Source organism: Podarcis liolepis, assembly GCF_965112155.1.
Source record: "Podarcis liolepis genome assembly, chromosome: 15".
NCBI lineage: Eukaryota > Metazoa > Chordata > Lepidosauria > Squamata > Lacertidae > Podarcis > Podarcis liolepis.
This window is the reverse complement of record NC_139566.1, coordinates 10,616,963-10,636,475: the sequence shown is the minus strand read 5'-3', so window position 1 is coordinate 10,636,475 and position 19,513 is coordinate 10,616,963. Positions and strand designations below refer to the sequence as shown.

The 19,513-nt window shown below is 50.1% G+C and overlaps 1 protein-coding gene across 2 annotated transcripts in view; it reads right to left on the bottom strand.

Annotated features, from left to right (window-relative positions):
• Positions 1 to 480: 480 nt before the first annotated feature.
• The window catches only part of EFNA3 (ephrin A3), a 64,634-nt gene continuing 45,601 nt past the window's right edge, over positions 481 to 19,513 (bottom strand). Inside the window, exons 2-5 of one of the 2 annotated variants that reach the window (XM_083477338.1) lie at positions 8,429 to 8,718; positions 5,030 to 5,095; positions 3,090 to 3,167; positions 481 to 1,908 (exon numbers count right to left, since the gene is read on the bottom strand). In XM_083477338.1, the coding sequence (XP_083333464.1) occupies positions 1,787 to 1,908; positions 3,090 to 3,167; positions 5,030 to 5,095; positions 8,429 to 8,718 (556 nt within the window). In that variant the 3' untranslated portion in view covers positions 481 to 1,786. The remainder of the gene's footprint in view (positions 1,909 to 3,089; positions 3,168 to 5,029; positions 5,096 to 8,428; positions 8,719 to 19,513) is intronic. The other variant, XM_083477339.1, reaches the window with a different exon arrangement.

The window sequence follows — 19,513 nt, the reverse complement described above, 5'->3', positions numbered from 1 at the left end:
GCCCATTGACGGATTAGCGCTATTAGCGGCTTTTAGCGGCTTATCAGCTTATTGGATCAGCTGATAAGCGGCTTAGAAAAAGGGGGGGAGGGAAAAAAACCCGCAGGAACTTGCAAGACATTTTCGTCTTGCGAAGCAAGCCCATAGGAGATTTGTTTTGTGAAGCACCTCCAAAACGGAAAACCCTTTCGTCTAGCGAGTTTTCCGTCTTGCGAGGCATTCGTCTTGCGGGGCACCACTGTACTCGTTGCTGGAAGCCACAGGAGGGGAGAGCGCTCTTGCGTTTGAATTCCGCTTGCAGGTTCCCCACAATCGTCTGTTTGGGAGAACAAGATGCTGGATCTAGAGGGGCCACTGGCCTGATCCAGCTGGGCTTTTCTGTTCAATGGGTCTCCTCTGAGTAGGAGCAGGAGTAACAGCCCTTGCGAAACCACCGCAAGGTGACGGCGCAGGGAAAAGACAACTATCTTTATATGTATGGTTTTTTTCTCCACCTTTTATTTCATTTTTTTTAATAGACTAAGAGCAAGTATATGAAAATCACCAGCCAAAGCTCTCGTGGGGTGGGGGAGGAAGGGGGCACCAAAAAAAAAAAAAAAAAAAAGGAGAACCCTACCCCCACCTCGCCACCCCCAAAGTTCCTTTGCTTGTTTTTTTGTCCGTGTAGTTTGTTGGTTGTTTTTTTGCCCCCAGGAACGAAAAAAAAGTGTCCGTGCATTTTGCATAGGTTCGGTCTTCACAGAAGACAAAGGGAAGAATCGCGCCCCCACCCCACCCAAAAAAACCTAAAAAACAAAACCCCAAAAGACTCTGGCTTAGACAGGCGGGCCGGTGCCCGCCCCGTGCCCACCCCACTACATGATCAGTTGTTTTTTTTATATATAATCTATAGACACGGATAATAGAGCCTCTCTCTCTGTACAGGACACATAAAGAGATATGTACAGGTAACTGCCCCCCCCCTCGGATTGAGGGCTAGGAGATCACACACCCACACCACCCTACACGCACCCTCCAGCTTGAGAGTCACCAGGAAGACAGTGTATTTTGCTGCCGCCACCACCTATCTCTGGGGTGGGCGTTCCTGGGGCACGGTGCCCGCACCCCCTACGCAGGGCGCATAACTCTCCTTTGCAAAAGTTTTCTCAGGCCGTGCAAAACACTCCCCGTGTCCTGACCTGAGCCATTTTTTAAAAGTTCCTGAAGGTGGTTCTGTCTCTCCAGGTGCCCTTTTCTTTTTTTGCAGTGGGGGCATTGGAAAAGGCGGGCAGGTTGCCTATTGCTGCGGTCCTCAAAAGAGACTGGGAGCCCGGCAGGAGGAGGGAAATGCCATATTCTGGTTTTTTTCTTCTCCGGGACACCAGAACAAAACCTCGGCCGCCCCTCCGAAAGTCCGCAGGAGAGGGAGGGCCTGCACAGAAATACCCGCCATTCCCCTCACACACATATGAACAGCCCCAGCGAGCGGCAGAAGGGGGTGGGTGGGGAGAAAAATCGGAAGCGGAGGACCCCCCCCCCAACTGGTGGGGAGGAGCAGGAGGAGGAAGAAGAAGGAGCAGCACAGCCAGAAAGGTCAGTTGTCCTCCATCTTGGGGCCTTTCCTCCTCTGCATCACCTCAAGCTTTCTCCCTCTGGAATTGTATTTCTTTTGATATATAGATTAAAAAAAGGTCTGGTGTTTTCTCTCTTTTTCTTGTCCTCAGAAACAAACCGGGGAGGGCCGCTGGCACAGGCTGGGTCTGTGAGCTTGAGTTGGGGCCCCTCTCCTGCGGCGACTCGCGGGCGGCTAGGAGGCCAGCAGGGTCATGAGGAAGAGGGCAGCAGCCACCGCCAAGGGTAAGTGTTCCCGCTTCGGACTCGTCCCGCTGATGCTTTTCTCCAGCTTAGGCATCTCGGGGTTAAAATTATCTGCAAGGGGGGAGAAAGAGAGAGAGAAAGAGAGAGAAAAGGGGAAGATTGGACTCTAGCAAGGAGTTGGGCACCCTCTCCCCTCCCCTGGCAAGTGCCTCCTGCTCAAAGCGCCTTCAAGATGGCGGGCAGCAAAGGATTCTGGGTATAAGGGAGGAAGACGGCTGCTACCCCACAGCTCAAAGGTCAGGGACCCTTGTCCTGCGGTGAGTGCCTCCTGCTCAAAGCACCTTCAGGATGGCGGGCAGCAAAGGATTTTGGGTATAAGGGAGGAAGACGGCTGCTACCCCACAGCTCAAAGGTCAGGGACCCTTGTCCTGCGGTGAGTGCCTCCTGCTCAAAGCACCTTCAGGATGGCGGGCAGCAAAGGATTTTGGGTATAAGGGAGGAAGACGGCTGCTACCCCACAGCTCAAAGGTCAGGGACCCTTGTCCTGCGGTGAGTGCCTCCTGCTCAAAGCACCTTCAGGATGGCGGGCAGCAAAGGATTTTGGGTATAAGGGAGGAAGACGGCTGCTACCCCACAGCTCAAAGGTCAGGGACCCTTTTCCTGCGGTGAGTGCCTCCTGCTCAAAGCGCCTTCAAGATGGCGGGCAGCAAAGGATTCTGGGTATAAGGGAGGAAGACGGCTGCTACCCCACAGCTCAAAGGTCAGGGACCCTTGTCCTGCGGTGAGTGCCTCCTGCTCAAAGCACCTTCAGGATGGCGGGCAGCAAAGGATTTTGGGTATAAGGGAGGAAGACGGCTGCTACCCCACAGCTCAAAGGTCAGGGACCCTTGTCCTGCGGTGAGTGCCTCCTGCTCAAAGCGCCTTCAAGATGGCGGGCAGCAAAGGATTCTGGGTATAAGGGAGGAAGACGGCTGCTACCCCACAGCTCAAAGGTCAGGGACCCTTTTCCTGCGGTGAGTGCCTCCTGCTCAAAGCACCTTCAGGATGGCGGGCAGCAAAGGATTCTGGGTATAAGGGAGGAAGACAGCTGCTACGCCACAACTAGAGGGCTTTATTACCCAGTCCAGGACAGACAGAATTCTGGAGCAGTTCTTGCCCTCTTTCCAGCAAGTGGAGGGGGGCACTGCCAGCACGGAGGGGCTGGTGTTTTGCTGAGTCTCCGGGAGAAAAACCAGTGCCCCCTGCCGCCCCCCACCCCAGCAGAGAGAGAGAGCACTGTGGGCATCACTCACCCAAGTCCTCGATCTTCACCTCGGGCCCTATAGTGAACTGCGGGAGGGTCGGAACCGCTTTCTCCCCAGAATGCGACGCTGTGGGCAGGAGAGGGTGGGGGGGAAGAGGGTTATGCCCAGGGGGGAGAGAGGACGGCAACCAGGCCCCAAACCCCACCGCCCCTATGTTGTGGTTTTCACCCACCCCACCCCAATGAAGCTTGCTGCCCCCCAACCCTGGCACCCTGGAACTCCCAAACAAGCCGGGTGCCCCTTGTATGTGTTTGGGGGGGGGGAGATGTCAATTGAGGCCACTGGGTCACGTGACACACAACAAAGGTTTTTTTTTGGGAGAAAATGGAGCATGCACCAGGAGCGCTGTGGGTGTGTCAGAAATGATGAACAGCACCTTATAGGGGGCGGAGTATTATGGGGTGCGCACAGAGCACAAATCTGTCACTGAGTTTCTTTTTGCTAAGCCTTAGTGTGGATTATCATTAGCGGGCTGTTAAGCCTTAGTGTCCTTTTCAAATCGATGCCATCAGTACATAGGCAGCGGCCCTATTGAGAGTCAGACCAATTGGTCCACCTGGCTCAGTGCTGTCTACACTGGCTGGCAGCAGCTCTGCAGCATTTCAGACGGGACATTCCCAGCCCTTCTTGGAGATGCTGAGGACTGAGCCTAGGATCTTCTGCATGCAAAGCAGGCGCTCTACTGCTGACCTCCTTTTAAATATAATAGTATTGTTCTAGTCCTCATGGTTTTGACCAAACAGCTGCTGCAGGACTGTAAGGCACGGCCTTATTCTGATTCTTGGTCCATCTAGCTCAGGGATCTCTGCGCTGACTGGGGCTGATGGGAGCTGCAGTCCAAAAATAGCTGGAAGGCCCCAGATTATGGGATGGAGACACAGAGGCATGGCTGGCGCTGAGTGCCCTCTGGTGCTCACTGCACCCCCCCCCCCAAAAAAATTATTCATGCTGTTCTGTGTTGGAAACGCTTTGGGTATTTTGATAGATAAGCCAGTGTGTAAATACGTAATACAGCAACCGTATCATTGCATGGAAGTGTTGGGTAAATGGCATGGGCTGTGTAGAACGCGATTAATAAATTAACGGCGACGATAAATGTTATGAAATATTCAACGGATTTATGCAGTTATTTAAACAGCCGGAGGTCAGTCTCACAGGCCACAGACGAGGCGGGGCTGTTTGTCACTGGAAAGTGAGGAGAAACAACTGCCGGCGGGGTTTGTCTGCTCTCTCCGAACGCGCCCCGTGCGCCAAATGAGAGAAACGTAAACATTACGAAATCCCCTTTTCATCTGGGCATGCCGGCGACCTTTCCTTCTGTTGCACCTCCATTTCACCACATGGGGGCGCGTTAGCAAGAGAGAGAGAGTGCGCAACCATGAGGACTAGCGGCTTGCTTTTGAAGCGGGGGGGGGGAGCAGCAGGTAAAATTTCTAAGACGTATCTACACAGCGCTCGCAATTCGCTTTGGAAAATAAAAACAGCGCAATGATAATGAAGATTCTCAGCATGCTTTGCTCAGCACCAGGTTCTGTGGTGCAATTGCAGAAAGCATGGAAACACAGAGTGAGAAAAAGTCGGCTGCTTAGGACCTCTGCAGGCTTTTGCACCCCAGATAATCCTTGCTCCCTTTGGTCAGGCACAGATATCTAGAGCAGCACAGAAGAAGAAAAATGAGGGGCTTGTCTCCACCTCTCAGAGTAGACCCATTAACTTGAATGAGCGTGCCCATTTTTCCTAACAGGTCTACACTGAGTCGAACTTGGCTGGATGCAACGCAGTTGTGTGTTTGCATGGGATGAACGTGCTCAGAGCGCTTGGGACAAGGGATGTGTCTCGCGCACACCGGGGGGGGGGTGACGGGGGTGCCCCGGGGAGGTGGGGGTGCCAGGTGGGGGTTCAAAAGAGAAAAGGAGTCAGGCACTCACGGGAGGCGCAGCAGACAAAGACCTTCATTCGGAGGCAGGCCCGGCGGTGGTTGTGCGTTGGAGTCGCTGGAAAGGAACAGAAATCAACGTCAGAAGAGGCCGCTGGATCAGGCCAAAGGTCCATCCAGTCCAGGATCCTGTTCCCCCATTGGCCAGCTGGATGCCCCAATGGGAAGCCTGCAATCTACTGTTCAGTGGTAGACTGCTGTAGGACATGGAGGTTCTGCTCTGAACTGCTGTGACAACAGAAGAGCCCTGCTGGATCAGGCCCAGTGGCCCAGCATCCTATTCCCCCGGTGGCCAGCCAGGTTGGGGGGGGGCATTTTTTCTACCTGCTTTCTTAAGAAAGAAAGGAAGAGGTATATTTGCAGAATAGGCACCCACACACCCAACAAATTCATAGGGCCGGAGTTCTCATTAGATAGGTCAAAAGGAACCTCCTTGGGCAAAGGCAGTCTACCTGAGCCATATGCTAAGTTCCTCCCCACTACCTGAGATCCTCTGAGATGCAAATGCCAATGATTGTACCTGGGGGCCCTTTTGCACTGAAGGTGCTATGTTTCAGCAGCAGGAGACCAACTCTGCAGGCAGAAATCTCCCTGCCCCTGTCCAGGGCAGACGGGCCAACAGTCCAACTGCTTGGTTTATAAGGCAGCTTCCTGTTTAAACCAGCCCTTCGTACAGAATCTTGAGGACTAGCATCTCGCTTTTATTTCGAGGGGAAGGGCACAGCTCAGCGACAGAGCACTTGCTTTGCATCCAGAAGGTGGAATCTCCAATGGCATCCCCAGTAGGGCTGGAGAGGCACTGCAAGACAACGACTGGACTCAGATGGAGCAATGTTTTGACTCTGCGTCAGCCAGCAGCTCCATGCTGCCCCCACCCCTTGAGGGGGGGGCGCCTTGGCTGTTGCCCAACAGCCCGGATTTCTGGCACTGGTCCCAGAAACGTACCTTCCACCTGCTGACATCCTGCAGATGAGAATCAGGGCAGCCAGCCTTGTTTACTTGATCCGTATCTGTTTGCACCCCGGAAGGATCACGGCCTGAACTAACCAACCCCCACCTTTGCCCGTTCCTCAAGGCTCCCCCACCCCCCAAGCTCCTTGGCTGCCTTCGGGATCCGGCCCCTTGGCAAGGGACTCCCCCGCCTTTCAACGCAAGGAGGAAGCATTAGCAAATTGATCAACACGGTCCTCCATCTCTCCTTCCCTTTAAAGAAGGCGAGGAGCGTAATCTCTAGTAAAAGGTTTAATCTCGCGCTCGGATCTGGTTGTACTCATTATAGACGTGCTCGGCAACATTTGCTGGCTGGATAGGCAGGGGGATTTGGGGGGGGGGTGGGAGGAGAAGGGAAAGAGTCCACTGGCAAACTTGGGTCTTCTAGTTGGCCCGCTGGCTACAGCTCCAAAAGCCAGTGTGTTGTAGAGGATGAGAAAATGAGAGGGGGAAACAACCTATTTCATTATTCCATTTGCATTCCACTTTTTCTCTTATTTACACACATAAACTGGGATAGCTCTGCTGGTAGAGCACGAGACTCAATTTCAGGGTTGCAGGATCGAGCCCCATGGTGGGCAAACGATTCCTGCATTGCAGGCGGTTGAATCCTTGTGGTCCCTCCCACCTCTACAATTCTAATGATTCTTGCCCTTTTCCATTTCATCCTCATTTCCATTTCAACCCTCTGAGGTAGGTTAGCCAGAGAGAGAGAGGGGGAGTGAGTGACTGGCCCCAAGTCACCCAGTGGGCTTCATAGCCGAGTGGAGATTTGAACCCTTGGTCTCCCAGGTCCTAGTCAGTCCAGCACTCTAACCGGTACTGTTGGCTTCCCAGCAGCCAGCCCAACCAATCGGGGATAATGGGAGTTATAGTCCAAGACTGGACCTGGAGGGCCACAGCGTTCCCATCTCTGTACCAGACACACATCCCAACCAATCAGGGATCACATATTTAATGAACTTAAAGAGAGGTGTAAAACAGGGATGGAGTACCTTTGGCCCTCCAGATGCGGCTGGTCTCCAATGCCCATCAGCCCCAGCCAATGTGGCCAGTGGTCAGGGACGATGGGAGCTGTAACTCAACAATGTTCTTGGGCTCCAGCTCCCATTAGCCAGCTAACAGATCCTTCCCTCCACCCATTCACGCTGGAGCCACCCTGTCCCGTATCATGTGATTCTTCTCAAGGTGTAGATTGGGCCTGAGCAAAGCTGTGCCAGAGTTTAGCCAGGGCTGCCACCTGGTGGACCCTAGAAATACATGCAACCACTTAGCCCTGCCAGGTAACACAAGGAGTAGAGGTGTGGAGGGCAGAGGAAATGTCTGCGCACGCATCTGAAAGGAAGAATTTCCTTTCAAAAATTGATCGGGTGGGGCAGAATCAGCTTGTCTTTAACTATCTGGCCCGTTCAGCAGCCTTAATGGGAGATAGAGGCCTCATCTGCCCACACATTTATAGCACTATGATACCAATTTAGATAGTCATGGCTTCCCTCAAGGACTCCTGGGAACCAAATCTTATTCAAGGTGCTAAGAGTCCTTAGGAGTGCTTTAATTTTAAGGTACAGATGCGGCCAAAGCATTTAAGATTGTTGGATTAGGACTGGGGAGACCCTGGTTTAAATCTCCACTCAGCCACAGAGTTCACTGGGTAACCAGCCACTCTCTCTCAGTTTCAACCCTAACATCCCTTGCTGGGTTGTCGTGAGGATGGGGGGAAAGCAGGGTTGGAAAACTGTGTGCATCCTCAAGCTCCTCAGAGGAATGGTGAGATATAAACACAAATCAATCGATCAGAACTCTACTGCCTACTCAGATCAGGAGCGGGAGATTGGACCCAAGACCTTCTGCATGCAAAGCAGTTGCTCCGCTACCAAAGTAAGATTCTAGTCCTCATCGTTCTGGATAAAAGGTTCACTTAAACAGGGACACAGGAAGCTGCCTTATCCTGAGTCGGACCACTGGTGCATCTAGCTCAGAAGACGAAGGGGATTGAACCCAAATCCTTTAGCATTGAGTTTATGGGCCTTTTCCCAAAGACCTCCCCCGAGTTCACAAGATGTTTCCCTCTACTGAATAAGCCCGCTGCACCATCAATCTCATCCCTGTCTAGTCTTCCTGAACCTTGGGCCCCTGGCCAATGTGTTGGACCTCAGCTGGCACTGATGGGACTTGCAACCCAGAACCTCAGCCAGGTCCCAGTGCAAGAAGACTACTTCGGTTTTGGCTAGCTGGGAGCTCTCCAAATCCTTCAACCCTCAGAAACAGGTCCTTCCGATCACTTGCTAACAGAGACCCCTTTCTCCCTCAACGGATGGTGTCAGAGATGGAACTCAGCCCCACCCCTGCACCCCACCCATTGCATTTAAGGACTATGGGATGGTGCATCTCAAAGACTCACAGATGTAGTAATACTCGTGTCCGGCGTGGAACTCGTAGCCCAGCGAGAAGGCGCTGTAGCGCTGGAACTTCTCCGAGAACTTGATGGGGCTGTGGGGAGCGTGGGGCCGGTTGCACTCCCAGCGCTTGAAGCCCTGGCTGATGTTGCACGTCCGGTAGCCCTCGTGGTTCACCATGTAGAGGATGTACTGCTCCATGCGCCCCTCGGGCACAGAGGCGTTGTAGTGCGGGCAGTAGATGTCCAGGTAGTCGTTGACGTTCACCTGGACCGTGTAGCCCTCACGGCGCAAGCTGGGAAGGAGAAGGAGAAAGGGTGGGGGGGAGAGTCAGGATTGGTCCCAAACAAACAAACAAACCGCAACTCCCCAGTTTGTGGAAGGAGCATTCACGCACGTGTGTCATTTTCAGAACTTACACACAGACGGAAATATTATTATTAAAATAACAGGAATCCAAAATAGGATATCCAAAATTCTCCGAATCAGCAAAACGCAGCCAATATTAGAATTATAGAATTGTGGAGTTGGGAGGGGGGACCACAAAGGTCTAGTCCAACTCCCTGCAATGCAGGAATCTTTCACCCCAACATGGGGCTCAAACCCAAAACCCTGAGATGAAGAGTCTCATAGTGCTACCTACTGAACTGTCTTGAATAGATGTGGCTAATTTAGATTCATTCATTTCGACAGGTCTGTGCTGAGTAGCTGCATACAACCCATGGTTGTTGTTATTATTATTGGCAATAATAATCTATGAATTATTAATAGTTAATAATGTCACTTTTCCATTGCCTCTCGAATGCCAACAACACAGTGACTAATTATTTATTCAATTTATCTCCTCCTTCCACCCAAAGGAGCCCAGCCCTTGGATAGCTCAGTTGCTACAGTATGAGACTCTTAATCTCAGGGTTGCAGGTTCAAACCCCACATTTGGCGAAAGATTCCTGCATTTGCAGGGGGTTGGACTAGATGACCCTCGTGCTCCCTTCCAACTCTGCAATTCTATGATACAGCAAACGACAAAGCAGCAAATAAATCCAATTTAAAACAAGCACACCTTACAAAATCATGTAAAAATGATTAGGGGTGATGAAGAACATCAGATTTGGTATGCACTTTTTTGGGGCGGGGGGGAGGCGGAGAGGAGAGAGAAAACGCAAGGCTGCTACATGCAAGTTGTGGCTCCCTCCTGAAAGGGTCCTGCTGTCTTAGATAACAAAGCACAGTCACAGCCCAAGTTTAAATTAACATAAAAACTGATCATTATGAAAATGATATACAGGTGGTACATGACACCAGTCAAGCTTACAAAAATCTATCATTTGCCCGATAATAAATGTTGGAAATGTAAGGAAACTGAAGGTACATTCTTTCACCTTTGGTGGACGTGCCCAAGGATTAAGGCTTTCTGGGAGATGATTTATAATGAACTGAAAAGGGTATTTAAATATACCTTTCTGAAGAAACCAGAGGCCTTTCTCCTGGGCATGGTCGACCAAATGGTGCCAAAGAAGGACAGAACTTTCTTTACGTATGCCACAACAGCAGCAAGAATACTTATTGCAAAGTATTGGATGACGCAAGATTTACCCACTCTGGAAGAATGACAGATGAAGGTGATGGACTACATGGAATTGGCGGAAATGACTGGCAGAATCCGAGACCAGGGTGAAGAGTCGGTGGAAGAAGATTGGAAGAAATTTAAAGACTATTTACAGAAATATTGCAAAATTAATGAATGTTAGAATGATGTCAGAATGAAGTTAAGTGGTTTAAGCAGCAATGTTATAAAGGTGTATGAAAAATGGATTATTAACAGGTGAGAACTCAAAGTTATATTATATTAAGTTAAAGGATTAAGATAAAAACAAAGAGGGAAATAAATTGCTGAATTAACTAACTGAATTGGAATACAAAAAAGGGAGGTGTGAGGAGGTCAGGGAAGCAAGGATATGAATATATGACATGGAAAGATTGATGTGTTTTCTTTTTAAATGTTTTTTATCTTTTTTCTGTATTTTGTATTTTTCTTTTTTTGTCTTTTCTTCTATTCTTTTTATTTATGTAATTTTTTTCCTTTGAAAACTTAATAAATATCATTTAAAAAAAATAACATAAAAACTGATCAATGTATTAAAAGTGTTAATACATTTGCACAGAGTCTACAGTCTGCTTCAATACCTTTGTATGCAAAAGCAAGGAAATGGGTATAAATGCCAGTACATGACACCTGCACCCCCAGCCCAAAGGACCCCCCCATCAACAGCAAGGAGTTTGGGGTTCTCCCAACGCCCAAGATTGGGATGAGGTTCGAAGAGGCGACCACTAGAGGCCGCAGGACGCAACCTGGCACCTTTTCCACCAGTTCGGGATGAGCTTGCCATTCATTTCAACGAAACGGGTCTGCTGGGCCCTCCCAATACAAACAGCACCCCCAGAATCAGGGCTTGCAGGAGCAGAGAATACAGTACTGGGGGCGGAGCACTCTGAAACCCCTCACCATGTTTGAGGTTGGAAGGGACCCCCCAGCCCACATCTAGTCCAGCCCTCTGCGCTGCAGGAATCACAGCTAAGAAATCCCTGACACACAGCCACCAAGCTCTGGCTATGAAGGAGCACTTTCCGAGCGAGTCTGCTCCAATGTCATATAGTTCCACTCAGAGCAGGGCTGGAATGTGGCCCCCAGGCCTCTCTCTGTGTGTCCCTTGAATGATGGCGGTAGAGACGCTCCTTCAGGTATACAGTGGTACCTCGGGTTACAGGTGCTTCAGGTTAGAGACACTTCAGGTTACAGACTCCGCTAACCCAGAAATAGTACCTCGGGTTAAGAACTTTGCTTCAGGATGAGAACAGAAATCGTGCTCCAGCGGCGCGGCGGCAGCAGGAGGCTCCATTAGCTAAAGTGGTACCTCAGGTTAAGAACAGTTTCAGGTTAAGAACGGACCTCTGGAACGAATTAAGTTCTTAACCCGAGGTACCACTGTACTGGGCAGAGGCTGTTTACGGCAGGCATAGGCAAACTCTGTCCCTCCAGATGTTTGGGACTACAATTCCCATCATCCCTAGCTAACAGGACCAGTGGTCAGGGATGATGGGAACTGTACTTCCAAACATCTGGAGGGCCGGTGTTTGCCTATGCCTGGTTTAGGGCTTGAAAGGTCAGCACCAACACTTTGAATTGTGCTCGGAAACATACTGGGAGCCAATGTAGGTCTCTCAGGACCAATGTTATGTGATCCCGGCGGCCACTCCCAGCCAGCAGTCTAGCTGCCGCATTCTGGATTAGTTGTAGTTTCCAGGTCACCTTCAAAGGTAGCCCCACATAGAGCGCATTGCAGTAGTCCAAGTGGGAGATAACCAGAGCATGTACCACTCTGGCAAGACAGTCCACAGGCAGGTGGGGTCTCAGCCTGCGTACCAGATGGAGCTGTTAGACAGCTGCCCTCGACACAGAATTGACCTCCATGGACGGCTGTGAGTCCAAAATGAACCCTAGACTGCACACTTGGGAGGTAACAACAACAAGAAGGAGCCTTTGAAGGTAAAATTGAAATCTGTTGCTCCACGCGCTTTTCCCTCTGTCTCCACCTACCACCGGCATGAGGCCCTCAGGAAGGAAAAGGCCTCCTTTGCTTTCAGACCCTCAGGACTAAAGAGTGTGGGGACGTCATCTGACGAGACAGCAGAGGCCTGATGGGTGGCTGAACAAGCTTCCTGGTGGCTGAGGTTGTGTTTGTGTGCGCGCATGCAGGGTGGAGATTCCGTCTCCCATACAGCTGGCAAAGCCAGAATAAAAAATAATGCAATGGCAGGAGTTATGTAAATTCACTCTCATTTGCACGACTGATACAGGCAAAAGAATTCAGTGCTGTTCTGCTAGGGAAGGGGGGGGGCAAGGAAAGACCCGGGTTCAAATCACCACTCAGGTGGGTTTCCCTCCAAGCAACTGCTCTCTCTCTCTCCTGCCACCTCTCCTACCTTGGAGGGTTGTTAGAAAGCCAAAAAGGGAGAAGGGTTGGGAGACAGAATCCTAGAACCATAGAGATGGAAGGGACCCAGGGGTCATCTAGTCCAACCCTCTGCACTGCAGGAATGAAGTACGTCGCCCTAGCTTCTCATTTCAAACAGTTACAGTGCTAGAATAAAAATAAAACGGTGCACTGTTTTCACACCCATACCATACAATGCAAAGCGTCATTTATACACTTTAACAGTCACAGCTCCCCCCCCCCATGAATCATGGGAACTGTAGTTTGCACCCTCATGGAGCTCCTGCGTCCTTAACAAACGATGCTTCCCACGATTCCTTGGGGAAAGCCTTGTGTGCTTTAAATGAGTGGTGTAAACACCAGAGTAGCATCAGGAATGCTTTCCGCTGCGAATTCTGCATTTCAGGGGGTTGGACTGGATGAACCTAGGGGGGAGGTCCTTTCCAACTCTTAAAACTCTTGTTGTTGTTGTTTAGTCGTGTCCGACTCTTTGTGACCCCCTGGACCAGAGCACGCCAGGCACTCCTGTCTTCCACTGCCTCCCACAGTTTGGTCAAACTCATGCTGGTAGCTTCGAGAACACTGTCCCACCATCTCGTCCTCTGTTGTCCCCTTCTCCTTGCGCCCTCCATCTTTCCCAACATCAGGGTCTTTTCCAGGGAGTCTTCTCTTCTCACGAGGTGGCCAAAGTACTGGAGCCTCAGCTTCAGGATCTGTCCTTCCAGTGAGCACTCAGGGCTGATTTCCTTTAGAATGGATAGGGTTGATCTTCTTGCAGTCCATGGGACTCTCAAGAGTCTCCTCCAGCACCATAATTCAAAAGCATCAATTATTCGGCGATCAGCCTTCTTGATGGTCCAGCTCTCACTTCCATAAAGCTCTAGGATGCTACAAATGTGGCCTTAGTTGGATGCCAGCTGAACTGAAAGTTTTCCAAATTTTGCTTGAGGCCAGGGGACAAGCAGTGCTGGGCAGTCATGTTGCAGGATGGCTTTGTATCCATTTTATAATGGATATATTTTTTAATCAAGCCAGACCTTGCACCCACCATCCAACCCCCCTCCCCGTCCCCCACTCAGCCCGCTCCCAGCTCTGCAGGTTGCCCGTGTATAAATGACAGGAGTCAGCCTAACGCCATCGGGCGTCTAGGGCCGCGTTGATTGACACCTCGCGAGATCGGTCTGGACAGCAACAGTCATCTCGATGCGCCTGGAACGGAGGCGACCTGCGGATGCCGGGCTGGGAAGACTCTGGTGCCCCTTCCTGAGCCACGAGGTCGTCTGTGTCGTCCCCCCACCCCTCTGCCTCCCCCAGACCCTTCCAATCCTCTCGCTCGAACCCGCGCAAGGCACCCTCCCCATGTTCTCCTTTTCCAAGCTTGTGTCAAACGGAGGGCGCCGAACATCGATTGGCCACAGACACACATGCTCTGCAAATTATTTATGTATTTCTAATTTGCAAAACGCAACTTATGTTAAGACTCCTGGGCGGTGCTGGAGGCGGCGAGGGACTGAGGGCAAGAGCCTGTAAGCTGTTGGAATAGGACCTGGGAGAGAGCAGGGTTCGAATCCCCACGCAAAAGTGAAGCGTGCTGAGTGACAGCTGCTTGGGCTGGAAGTCCAGATTTTGGGGCAGGAGTCAGTAAACTGTGAGTTGCAGCTTTCGTTTAGAAAGAAAGCAAACTTCTAATCTATATAATCGGCATGTTTGTGGCCTCGGGCCAGTCACTGTCTCTTAGCCTAGCCCACCTGTCAAGGTTGTTGTTGGGAGGAGAGAACCATTTATGCCACCTTGAGTTCATTAGGGTGGGGTAGGGGGAAGGGGGTATGTAAAATGCAAGAAAAATAAAAATGGAGAGCAATGCATTTTTCTTGGCCCACCAAACACATTGGGGGAAAAGCTTCCTGCAATGTAGGGGGTTGGACTAGATGACCCTTGTGGTCCCTTCCAACTCTATGATTCGATATGTGCAAAGACGCGTGCATATAACAACAACAACATTTATACCCTTCACATCTGGCTGGGTTTCCCCAGCCACTCTGGGAACGGCATCCAGGAAAATGCACACATTGGTGAAAATAAGATATAAAGTTTCCTTGTACAGTATTAGAGAAAGGTGCTTGCAAAAAGGTATTAGCCAAAACTGCATGCATAAATGTGTTTATCAGGAGAAAGTTGCGCAAATGAAATGAATTGCCAAAAAGAAAAAAAATCATTTATTTTGCACAAAAATAAATGAATTGCCAATCGCTGTGGAAATGTGGAGAACTGCATTTAAGATTGGAAAAATTAAGAAAACAAAGCTAAACTGAAATGGACAGATTCATCCATCCAGGCGGGGGAGGGACTCTCTTTATTCCACCACCAGTAAAAATGGTGCCAACATATCCACATACAGTCAGTCAATGTGGACTACAACTCCCATTATCCCTGCCCATTGGTCATGCCGGCTGAGGCTGATGGGAGTTGTAGTCCGAGAACGATGTTGTTGTTGTTGTTGATTCAATTTATATACTGCCCTTTATCCAAAAATCTCAGGGCGGTGTACACAGCGTTAGAAACTCCCATTGTTCTAGGCGCATTTTGCAACAGGGAATTTCATTGGCGTGATCTGTTTCTGAGCACTGGGCGCAGTACTGCGCCTAAGATTTCCGATTAAAACTGCAGAGTGGAAGGAAAGGACCACCTTTTTCTGCCTCCCCACTTCCAGCCACTCTCTGAAGACTGGTGAAAAAGACCCTCTTAAGAACATTAGGGTTGGGGGTGGGCAGAGGAAGGACTAGATCATGTGAAAGTTCATTCATTTTCAGCTTCGTATTCTTGTTATGAAAAAAAGGGTGCTTAGTTCCGTTGTTGCGCCCATAACCCTGGTTTGTGGTGTCATCTAACACTGGGTGTACACCATTAAGAACATTGTTTTTCACTGCATTGTTGAACTACAACTCCCATCATCCCTGCTTTACACCTCTGCAGGTGCATTTAATATGTGTTCCCTGATTGGTTGGGACACGTGTCAAGGACAGGGGTGAGGAACCTGCGGACCGCTGGATGTTGCTGGACTACAGCTGCCATCACCCGTGGACACAGGCCACATGGCTGCGGCTGATGGTAGCAGGAACCCAACAACATCCTGTCTTTCAGGGTTATCATAGAATCATAGAGTTGGAAGAGACCACAAGGGCCATCGAGTCCAACCCCCTGCCAAGCAGGAAACACCATCAGAGCACTCCTGACATATGGTTGTCAAGCCTCTGCTTAAAGACCTCCAAAGAAGGAGACTCCACCACACTCCTTGGCAGCAAATTCCACTGTGGAACAGCTCTTACTGTCAGGCTGGTTTCTTGGGGCCACTGCGTGAAGATATCAGTCCTAAGCACGGGGAGAACAGCATGTTCAGGACCACCTTTTGTGTTGTGACGGTGCACAAAACCAGACTGAAGTATGAACCAGGCCAGCCACTAAAAATCAGATCCTTCTCTGTGTCCCATCCCTCCTTCAGGAGGTGGGTGGCAATCGATTACGGGGCCTTTGTGGTGGTGACCCCCCAAAAAACCCCTCTGCTGCACCTCCTCCAGAAAGAGCATCTCCTACTCATTTCCCCCTTTCCAATCCCCATGTGCTATTTAAATGCTGCCGAGTGTTCTGTTTATAGCCCTATGTGTGAGATTTTAAAGATGGATTTCATTTTTAGTTTTTTTTAATCCCGTATCTAAATTTTACCACAAATTCTATAAGTTGTGCAGCCGCCCGAAAGTGGGATGTGGGGTGGTAGCTGGTGGATCCATTATTTACATAAAACGCACTGCCGAACTCTTGTGATTTGAAGGCAATCCCAGGAATTATTTTTTCAAGGGGGGAAAAACACACCCACACACTTTCTGCCGAAAGGGAGAAAATTCCAGCAGCCAGAAGGAAGATGCGCCAAAGAGAAAGAAGTGTGTGTGTGTAGGGGGGGTATGAAGAACTTGAAAAGGGATGCTGAGGAGCGGGGAGGGGGGAAAGCCCTTTAAGCAGCTCTCCAAGCTGTTGAAAGACACAGAAGGAACAGTTGCAGTCTAGCTCTAAGATAGCTTCCTTGCAATGATAATGGCCCTACCCACCCAGAGGGCTAGGCTGCTGATGGGGACAGGCTAACCGCAAGCAGCTCACTCTGTTGCAGGATGAATCCCAAGCTCAGGTTGGTAGAGCATGAGTCTCTTAATCTCAGGCTTGTGGGTGCGAGCCCCACGTTGGGTAAAATATTCCTGCACCGCAGGGGGTTGGATTAGATGACCCTTGTGGTCCCTTCCAACTCCAGGATTCTGTGAAGCTTAGATCAAGCACTCTAAAATGTGGTTAAGGGCTCTTTCCAGGGAGAAGAAAGGCCATCTCTCCCAGCTCCACTTAAGGTAGCCCCAGAAAGGCTGGAAGGAGAACCTTAATACAGTGGTACCTCGGGTTAAGAACTTGATTCGTTCTGGTGGTCCGTTCTTAACCTGAAACTGTTCTTAACCTGAGGTACCTCTTTGGCTAATGGGGCCTCCCGCTGCCGCCGCACCACCGGAGCAAGATTTCTGTTCTCATCCTGAAGCAAAGTTCTTAACCCGAGGTACTATTTCTGGGTTAGCGGAGTCTGCAACCTGAAGCGTCCGTAACCCGAGGTACCACTGCACGTTTGTGTGGAAAGAGGAATTATTATACTCAAGACAATCCGTCTTCTACACAATTATTAAGCTTAATAGATAATTTCATTTATTAGATTGAGGATTCCACCAAAGGAAGGAAGCGTATCCATGCTAACACAATTAAAACATATCCATCCTGATTCAATTAAAATGTCCACAAGGCAGTTTAGAACAACGTTCAAAACTTCTAAGAGCAATCACCCAGGCCGCATTCGTGCCATACATTTAAAGCGCTGCGATACCACTTTAAATAGCCATTGCTTCCCCCAAAGAATCCTGGGAGCTGTAGTTTGTGCAAAGAGTTGCTAGGAGCTCCCCCCCCCCATCCTTCTCCCAGAGATACAACCAGCAGAGTGGTTTAACAATTGATCCCTCCTCCCAGGGGGAACCTGGGAATTATGGCACTGTTGTGCTATAGGGGCCTCCTAACAACTCCAGCAGCACCCATAGCAAACTACAGTTCCCAGAATTCTTTGGTAGGGGAAGCCATGATGGTTTAAAGCAGTATCGTGGTGCTTTTGAAGTACAATGTGAATGTGGCCTCGCTCTCCAGCAAAGAATTTCAGGACTGGCAGGGACAGGATGTTCAGTCATCAAACGCCTTGGCAAACAGGAATGTTTTTACATTTCTCCTCAAAGAAAACAGCGAGGGAGACTGACGCACCTCACCAGGGCAGGTGTTCGTTCCACAAACGGGGCACGGCCACCGAGGAGGGAGGAAGGGGGGAGGGAGGTCCCATCATGTTTAGGGGGTCCCCAAGATTTGCAGAATCATAAATTGTAGAGATGGAAGGGGCCACGGGGCTCGAACCTGGAACCTCGGCGTGACCAGCACCAGGCTCTAACTCACTGAGCTATCCAGGCTGACCAAGTACAACTTTTCTTTTAAAAAAATCCAAGGGGGAAATCCTCCCCTAGGGAAGAAAAAAAAAAAACACACTATGAGAAATGACAGCTGCGGGGCTGTTGCAAAATTTGCCCATTTGCAAAACTGGGGTAGGGATGGAATGGAGTACCCTGGCGGAAGGGCATGGCTGGCACCCTTAGGAGACAGGAAACAGACCCGCTTAATTGCATGTGTGTTTATTTTAGTGATGCATCTGTTCTTAAAAGGAATCGGGCCTCCCCTCTGCTTGATCTCGTTTATTTTCCAGGGCAGGAGTTGCAACTCCCAGCCTGGTGAAAACCCAGCCGTTTGCTCAATTTGTAAAGTTGACCAGGGGAAGGCACAGGAATTCCGGCTGCGGCCCATCGTCTGCGCCCCCCCCCCCGAAATAAATAAATAAATAAATCCCGGCAGCTTGTTTTGCCAGAGCTGGCTGGCAAGGGGGCAGCCGAGTCTCCCCACACGAGCCTCCTCCTGCCAGTGCCCAAATCTCAGGGGATCGTGTCGGAGAACGCTGCGCTTCACACACCCCTCCCTGTCTGTTTTGCCCCTCCTGGGTGCCAGCTCCTAACAGGGCAAGAGGGATTTCGGCCTTTGGGCGGGCGCCAGGGAGTGCCCAAGGGGGTTGTGCTGTGCCAACGCTTCCCCATCAGGGGCTGCTGCTGCTGTTGCTGCTGCCACCCAGCAAGGGGTGAGTGTGTGAAAAGAGAAAAAAAAGCTCACACAAGGGCCGCTGACGCTAATTGCATCCCACTGAGCAATTAAGATAACTTTGCTGACGAGCAAGGGCAGGCAAGAGCAGAGGTGGAGGTGAAGGGTGGGGTCCCTTGCAAAGAGAGGAGCAGGAAAAGTGCTCCTCTACCCTCCTCCTCTCGTTTTCCTCTATTGAGGTATGCTCTGAGAGAGAGGGGGGGAAACATACACATCTGTGCAGAGGTCTGGGCTGAATGGCCACGTTAACGCACACACCATATCTTGAAAGCATGTTTTCCCCTCCAAAGAATCCCGGGAGCTACAATTCCCAGCATTACCTGTGAAGAGGGACTGACTGCTAAACCAACTCTGGAAATTGCAGCCCTGTGAGGTTCTCTACCTCCAATAGCCAAGGCATCAAAGCAGAGCAATATTTCCCCCACCCTCCCACCGCTAAGATGGTATTACCCAGAGACATTTGGGACAGAGAAGGATAGAGAAGGCTATTATTTGCATGACAGCTAAAACCAAACCATTGTGTTCAGGGGCAGCATAAGACTAAGTAACAGTGCAAGAAACTCAGATATATAAGCTGATCACCAAATGGCACCTTAAAACTCGGTTACCATGACCACCACAACAGAATGTTTTTCTCAGTAAGTTGTATTATTATTATTATTGTTATTATTATTTGCATTTCTATACCGCTTTACATTTTAAAGAAAACATCTCAAGGCAGTTTAAAACATCAGATAAAACAATCCGGAATAAAACAAATGCAAACTTCCAGGAAAATATTTCAGATCTAAGGGACATCTTGCTTTCCCCATTTACCTCCTTAATTTATAGAGC